This window comes from Lipotes vexillifer, unplaced genomic scaffold, assembly GCF_000442215.2.
Source record: "Lipotes vexillifer unplaced genomic scaffold, Lipotes_vexillifer_v1.1 scaffold1093, whole genome shotgun sequence".
Lineage (NCBI taxonomy): Eukaryota > Metazoa > Chordata > Mammalia > Artiodactyla > Lipotidae > Lipotes > Lipotes vexillifer.
The window spans coordinates 1729066-1737052 of record NW_006774793.1 but is presented as its reverse complement, the minus strand read 5'-3'; the positions used below and the strand labels follow the sequence as shown (position 1 = coordinate 1737052).

Genomic DNA, 7987 nt, shown 5'->3' with positions numbered 1-7987 from the left:
GGTTGGAGAAGTGGCACTCCTGCTTGGGGTTAGGACCCCAAGCCCTGGGAGGGGCCCTCTACAAGAACGGAGGGATGGGGGAGCCCCGTGCCTCCAAAGCTTAGGAGCTGCTGGAAGATGCTGCTGAAGGGTGGGGGGTTGGGGGGCGGTGCTGAGGCTCCGGAGCCACTGGGCCAGGGAGCGACGGGCAAAGAGGAGGGGCCTCGCTCGCCACTTCCCCCCTCTTTCTCCGCAGCCACTCAGGATGAGGGTCCGGCCCTGCCTGCCCGCGCTGGGCGCCCCCTGCCTGGCCCCGGTCTAACTGCCCCCGCCCCCAGGCCTCGCCCGGCTCCCAGGCCCCCAGCCGGCTTCTCCAGCCCCAGGATGCGCTGAGCCACCGGGGGGGCTGAGGCCGCGCCAACTACATGCATGTCCCCCGGGGGCAAGTTCGACTTTGACGACGGGGGCTGCTACGTGGGGGGCTGGGAGGCGGGGCGGGCACATGGCTACGGCGTGTGCACGGGGCCCGGCGCCCAGGGCGAGTACAGCGGCTGCTGGGCGCAGGGCTTCGAGTCACTGGGCGTCTTCACGGGGCCCGGCGGACACAGCTACCAGGGCCACTGGCAGCAGGGCAAGCGCGAAGGGCTGGGCGTGGAGCGCAAGAGCCGCTGGACGTACCGCGGCGAGTGGCTGGGCGGGCTGAAGGGGCGCAGCGGTGTGTGGGAGAGCGTGTCCGGCCTGCGCTACGCCGGGCTCTGGAAGGACGGCTTCCAGGACGGCTACGGCACCGAGACCTACTCCGACGGAGGTGCGGGGCCCTGCCCACTACTGTCTGTCTGCTCGTCCGCGTGCGCCTCCCCGCTGGCCTGCCCCGCGTATGCCTTCCCCAGCCATACAACCCCCGGTGCCCCGCTGTTATCCTACACGCCTTCCCTATCAATATGCGCCCCTGCGCCCATCTTTCTGCCCTCTCCTCCCGTCATCACACACGCCTTCCTTATTTGTCTGTCCCCTGCCTGATTTTCCCTCTCCCCAATCTGCCTGCCCTCACCCCTTCCCTGTCTGCCTGAGCCTCACACCCCGCATCTACCTAACCCTCACACACACCCTGTCTGCCTGTCCCACACACCTCCCCTCTCCACCTGCCTGTCCCTAACACCTCCGCTCTGCCTGTCCCCTCACATTTCCTCAGTCAGCCCCTGACAGTTCTCTTTGCTTGTCATATGCCATCCATACACCCCCGTCAACCTGTCCCTCACACCCTCTGGAGTGTCTGTCCTTCACACACCCCAGCCTGTCTGTCCCTCCCCCTTTCCCCTGTCTACCTGCACGGCCCTAATCCACGGATCTCCCACTCCCTGCCTGTCTTCCCTCTGCTCTTCCACACCTTCCGACCCCACCTGGCCTGTCCCCGGCTCCTAGTGCCCTTCCCCGACCTCCACGCCAGTTGCCCCCACCTCTCCCACCCGACTCTTAGGCCTCCAGGGGCGCATGGGGCTGGGGGTGGCAAGGAGCGGCGGGTCCTGACTCTTTCCTACCCCGCCCCGCGCAGGGACCTACCAGGGCCAGTGGCAGGCTGGGAAGCGCCACGGCTACGGGGTGCGCCAGAGTGTGCCCTACCATCAGGCGGCGCTGCTGCGCTCGCCCCGCCGCACCTCCCTGGACTCGGGCCACAGCGATCCCCCGACGCCGCCCCCGCCCCTGCCCCTGACCGGCGACGAAGGAGGCAGCCCGGCCTCCGGCTCCCGGGGAGGCTTCGTGCTGGCCGGGCCTGGGGATGCTGACAGCGCGGCCTGCCGAAAGCGCACCCCCGCGGCCGGCGGGTTCTTCCGCCGCTCGCTGCTGCTCAGCGGGCTTCGGGCGGGCGGGCGCCGAAGCTCCTTGGGCAGCAAGAGGGGCTCCCTGCGCAGCGAGGTGAGCAGCGAGGTGGGCAGCACGGGACCCCCAGGCTCCGAGGCCAGCGGGCCCCCGGCCCCGGCGCCGCCCGCCCTCATCGAGGGCTCGGCCACTGAGGTGTATGCGGGCGAATGGCGCGCCGACCGGCGCAGCGGCTACGGCGTGAGCCAGCGCTCCAACGGGCTGCGCTACGAGGGCGAGTGGCTGGGCAACCGGCGGCACGGCTACGGGCGCACCACCCGCCCCGACGGCTCCCGCGAGGAGGGCAAGTACAAGCGCAACCGGCTGGTGCACGGGGGGCGCGTGCGCAGCCTTCTTCCTCTGGCCCTTCGGCGGGGCAAAGTCAAGGAGAAGGTGGACAGGGCCGTCGAGGGCGCCCGTCGAGCCGTGAGCGCTGCCCGCCAGCGCCAGGAGATCGCCGCTGCCAGGTGGGCACCCGGTGCAGAGGCCGCAGCGGGGTTAAGGGGAGAAGGTACCCTGGGGAAAAAGAAGGGGGCGGTGCCTAAAGGAGGACCAAGACACAAGGCCTAGGGCCCGGTGGGGAAGAGCAGGCCTAGGGCCAGGCATTTGTAGCCGTGGGTATTTGAGGTGTTTATATCTGAGGCTACAGGTGGACGTGGGTGTAACTGTGGGTGGCTGGGTATTTGAGGAAAGCCCTGTTAGACTGTAAGCGTGTCTCAGTGTCTTTTGTGGCGATGTGTGTCGTGCGTGGGAGTAGCAATGAGCGCTGCCTTGTGCCGGCCCAGGAAACCTCTTGGAACTCAGACATGTCGCTAGTCTTCCTCTTCTTGTAGCTGATCCGGCCTCCAGGACTCTGCTGCTGGGAGCAGCAGCCCCCGGCAGAGAGACAGGGAGCGTACATTCCTAACCACATCCAAGCCAGCCCACAGTCTGCTATCATTTCAGCCTTAGGCCTTGGGAAGTTCTAGTTTGTACAGCTGATCTATCCACCTGAAAAGATAGTCCCTCTCAGCTTTGTCTCTTCTGCCTCCCTTAACCCAACGGATAAAGGTTGAAGGAGAGGAGACTTGCCTGTAAATGAAATTTTCTTTCTGCAAATCAGATTACATTTCATGCATCAGGAACCTCATTGTCTAAAGCAGTGCAGTCCAGTAGGAATATAATGTAAGCCTAGTACATAATTTTGAATCTTCTAGTAGCTGTATGAAAAAAATACGAAGAAACAAACGAAATTAATTTAAATAATATATTTTTATTTAACCCAATATATCCAAAATATTATCATTTCAACCTAAAATCAATAAGAAATAATTAAGGAGAGATTTTACATCCCCCCCCCCATTTTTCTTAAGTCTTTGAAATCTAATAGGTATTTTGCACTTAGAGTACATCATTCAATTTAGACTAGCCACATTTTAAGTGCTTAATAGCTACATATGGCTTGTGACTAAAGAAAACCAAAAATCTATTTGTAAGGAGTTCATAAGCCCCTGATTTATACAATTTACACATAGGAATTTTTAGATATTGGTTTTTCTTTAAAGGGGAGGGCACAGTTGAAGGATCTTGTTTGAATTTGAGAGTGTTTCAGAGGATGAAAAGTCAAGATATGTCCAAATATGCTTCAGTGAGTTTGTAAAATGGGTGACAAGGGGTGTGTGTGTGTGTGTGTGTGTGTGTGTGTACGTGAGTAAACAGGTCATATCCAGAGTAGATGCCTGAACCAGAGAATGTCTATCTGTAGATATATCCGAGTGTCTGGATGGTTAGAGTCCAGGACCTTAAGCCAGGGAAGGGGGAGGGCAGAGCACCAGGGAGCACTTCAGGCTGGATGGGGAGTGGGCATGTGCAGGAAAAACTGATCTCAGTAGCCAGAAAGATAAGGCAGTGGGAGGAGGCTGGTTGGTCTCCCCAGCAACAGGCCTGGCAAACCTGATTGGCTGCTGGTTGCCATGGAAACAGCAGGGCCCCAGCAGTGGGTGCCTCTGCCAGGTAGCCTGAGCCTGGCCTGATGCCTGAGCACTGACTGGGTCTACTGGCTAGGATTTGATCAACCATACCCTCCAAAGTCAAAAATACAGGACCTTGTCAATGTTGCAGTTTCTTGGCTGCCAACAGAACTCAATGCAACCCAAAACTGTGATCCTCGTCCCCTGCCTTAAACTCTGAGACCAGTTCAGTTTCAGGACAGGGCTAGGCATATAGATCCTGAAAGCCCTAAGACAGAAGAGCAGGGTTATCTGAGATCCCTCCAAGCAGGTTCTAAAGGTCTTGACCCACCAGGTTTGAGGGGAGGAGGCTGACCATATCTCCCAAGGTATATAGACCTAAGATGACAGGCGACACCATGACCCTTCTCGCTACCCCCATACCCAGACTGCTTTCTTAGGCCAGATACAACAGGCCCAGGGCCAGAGGGAGTCATGGGTCTTGATGCATTCAAGCCCCTGGCAAGTATATCTGATTACCTCTACCTCTGATCCCTTACGCCCCACCTTCAGTCAAGATTACAGAACTAATTTAGTAATCACAAGGCATGGGGTGGGATAGGGAGGGTTGGAGGGAGACGCAAGAGGGAGGAGATATGGGGATATGTATACGTATAGCTGATTCACTTTGTGATACAGCAGAAACTAACGCACCACTGTAAAGCAATTATACTCCAATAAAGATGTTAAATAATAATAATAATTACAAGGCATCTATGATTAGCAGCAGAAGGTAAAAGGGAAGGGAAAATTGAGGAAACATCTGACATCTGATGGAGAATTGAGAAAAAACAGAGGGGAAAGGATTGATAATGCTTCCAGGTTACCTGTAACTAAGGAGCAGAGCAGGGTTGAAGGGGGGTTGTGGAAGGGAGATTAAGAGCTCACCTCTTAGAAGGTGTAATCACAATGGTGAGAAAGAATGCACAATGGTGAGAAAGAATGTTAGCAGGGAGAGGGAATAGATAGTAGCAGAAAGGGGAGACCCACCCTTACTCCAGTTCCAGAGCTCAGAAATGAGGAAATGGGGCGGGGGGCAGTGGCAGTGATGGGGGCAGGGAGAACGATGTGATAACAGAAGTGGCTGAAGAAAACAAGATGTAAAATTCTCATAACGAGATGTAGCAACACAGCAAAGAGGCATAGCTTGTGAGCACCACGCAGGTGCAGCCGCAGAGAGATGTGCGAAGAGAGTGAGGCCTTATTTGTCACTGGGAGGGAGCAGGACAGGGATGGAATAACAGAGTTGAGGGCAGTGGGGAGGGCCTGGCCCTGCAGCTGGAGGAAGGGAAGTGTTACTACTGGATGGAATGGTGGAGGGAGTGAGAGAGGAGCAGGAAGGTGTGATGACAGCAAGCGCGGCCCAGATCCAGGGGAGGAAACCGAGGGCCAGCTGCCCTGCCAGGGAAGGGGAGCAGCTGGCAGAGTGTGAGCAAGGGTGAGGAGTCCAGAGGTGAGCTCAGATCTGGGGGGTGTGATGCAGTGGGGACCTGGGCCAAGGGACTGGAGTAGGTCTGTTAAGACAGTGTCCCTGGAAACCAACAGGGCAGCAGACGCCCTTCTAAAGGCAGTGGCAGCCAGCAGCGTCGCCGAGAAGGCTGTGGAGGCAGCTCGAATGGCCAAACTGATAGCCCAGGACCTGCAGCCCATGTTGGAGGCCCCAGGTGAGGCGTGGGCAGCCTGGGGCGGGGCCGGGGGAGGGGGTGGCTTCCTGGGGAGCTGGGGGGCCTGGGCATGGAGAAAGGGGAAGGGAATCCCTGCAGGGGACTGGGGCGGGAAAGGCCAGGGTATGAGGATCTAAGGGGACAGGGGGTGGGGACCAGGCCCAGTTGTTTGAGGAGCGAAGTAGGAATTTATGAAATAGGGTCATAGGACTAGGGGGTTGGGGTCTGGCAATGAGAGGCTGTAAACCTGGGGGTACCAGAGTCCTGGGAGGCACCCAGGCAGGGGGATAAAGCTGTAGCTTCTGCAGCCCAAGGCCAGCTCGTCCCCTCTGATTCTTAGCTATCCCTGCCCCAGGCCGCAGACCCAGGCAGGACTCAGAAGGTTCTGACACAGAGCCCTTGGATGAGGACAGCCCTGGGGTGTACGAGAATGGACTGACCCCCTCAGAGGGCTCCCCTGAACTGCCCAGCAGCCCTGCCTCCTCCCGCCAGCCCTGGCGACCCCCTGCCTGCCGGAGCCCACTGCCTTCTGGAGGGGACCGAGGTCCCTTCTCCAGCCCCAAAGCTTGGCCTGAGGAGTGGGGGGGCCCCGGTGAGCAGGCAGAAGAACTAGCTGGCTATGAGGCAGAGGATGAGGCTGGGCTGCAGGGGCCAGAGCCCAGAGATGGCTCCCCACTCCTCGGAGGCTGCAGCGACAGTTCCGGAAGCCTTCGGGAGGAGGAAGGGGAGGATGAAGAGCCCTTGCTCCAGATGAGGACCCCAGGGCGCTCGGAGCCGGAGCCCACAGCCTTGCCAGCCCTGAGGGGCCTGTCCTCGAGGGGTCCCGAAGCCGGGTGCCTGATGGAAGAGGCTGAGGAGGCCGCTGCGTCCGAGAGGCCCGCCCAGCCGGTGAGAGACCCTCCCCTCCGCCACTCTGCCCTGTGCCCTCTGAGTCTCCCGTCCTTCCTGGTCCCTCTTCTCAAAGCCTGGCCTCTCATCCTTTCCAGACCTCTCTCTGATCCCCTGAGGAGCTTTGATTTGCACTTAGCTTCCTTTTTGCCTGCCTAGTCTTGGACTATATCCCACCTCAAAAAATTAGAGAATTTGCAAGCTGGAAGGAACCTCAGAGACCTTCACGTCCAACTCCCTCATTTGACACACGGGAGGACTGAGGCACTTACAGTAACTCACCAAGGTTACGAATAATTAACAGTACAGCCAGAACATCTTTGCCTGCTCTCCTTTCATATCATTTCCGGCTCCTGGTTTCCTACTCCACCTCCACCCCCACCTCCACACTTTCTCTCTTTGGTGCCCAGAAATAAAAAAGGAAAAGCTTGTTCCCTCCCTACCCTGATTCTCCCTCCCTCTCCTGGGAAGAAGAGAAATAGGGAAGAAGGCAGAAAACTGGGAGGGGTGGAGTTTCCCCAGTACCCTCCACTCTGATTGGACTCCAGGCCTTCTCCTGTTTCCTAGCAACCACATCCTCACCCCTTCATCCCCTCTCTGCTTCACTGCAGTAAAGGCTGCTGCTGCCAACGTCTGATACTAAGGCCAGGCACCTTCTGCCTGGGCCACGTGCTGCAGGGAGGGGAGTGGAAGGAGAAGGGAGGATGGGCTGACTTGAGGGAGCCGGAGGGAAGGTGGGGCCCTGCCTGGGAGCAGAGGAATGTTTTGCAATCCAAAGCAAAGGTTGGAGATTTCCCTGCTCTGGCCTCTGAGGAGAGGTGCCTGGGACCCTTCTGCTTTGCCACCTCAGCCAGGGCAGGAAGGTGCGACCATCGCTGGACCCGGTCCTCAGGCACTGAGACTGCATTTTCCCCCATCTCTCTAGGGAGCTGCCAACCCGTTGGTGGTGGGAGCCGTGGCCCTCCTGGACCTCAGCCTCGCATTCCTGTTCCCCTAGCTCCTCACCTGAGGCTCCTGCCTGGCCTAGTTCTGGCTTTGGTTTGCTGCCTCTTCACTCTTCTGACCTGCCTTTTTCTCTTTTCTTCCTCCTGGTTGTTTTTTCTCCTTTCTTTCTCCCTTCCCTTTCTTTTCTGTCCCCCTCTGGTTTTCTCTCTTGTTTTTTCTTTCCCTCTCTCCTTTCAGATTCTCTCATTCCTTCTGGCTCTGTCTCCATCTTCCTCACTCCCTTCCCCACCCACTCCTTCTCTCTCCCTTCTCTCTCTCTCTCTAGATTGTTTACATATGAAGGGCTTTTCTCGCTCAGAGTCGCTCTCTTCTCTGAGACACACAATTCTAAGTCAGACCATTGCCCCACACCCTCCCTGCCTTTTCTTTAGACCTGAACTTGGATGAGGGTTGGGGTTTGGTGTCCTGAGGAGTCTCCCAGAAGCTGAGCAGAAAGGAAGGAGAAAATGGAGAAGGGGTATACTCTATACGGGAGAAGACTGTATCCTGGGCGAGACACTGGCCGTGCTGCTGTGACTCCCTGACCCAAGGGGCCTGGCATCCCTCTGAGGCCTAGTGATAAAGCTGGAGGGGGTGCAGCCTCCATCTCTGACGTTGGAGGATCCT

The 7987-nt window shown here is 57.9% G+C and overlaps 1 protein-coding gene across 1 annotated transcript; it reads left to right on the top strand.

Moving 5' to 3' along the window:
* The first annotated feature begins 307 nt into the window (after nucleotides 1-307).
* JPH4 (junctophilin 4) lies at nucleotides 308-7385 on the top strand. Its single transcript, XM_007449566.1, is given in 5 exon segments — nucleotides 308-787; nucleotides 1532-2303; nucleotides 5370-5488; nucleotides 5844-6376; nucleotides 7302-7385. Coding segments are annotated over 5 exon segments (1887 nt in total). The 5' UTR covers nucleotides 308-408.
* Nucleotides 7386-7987: the final 602 nt, after the last annotated feature.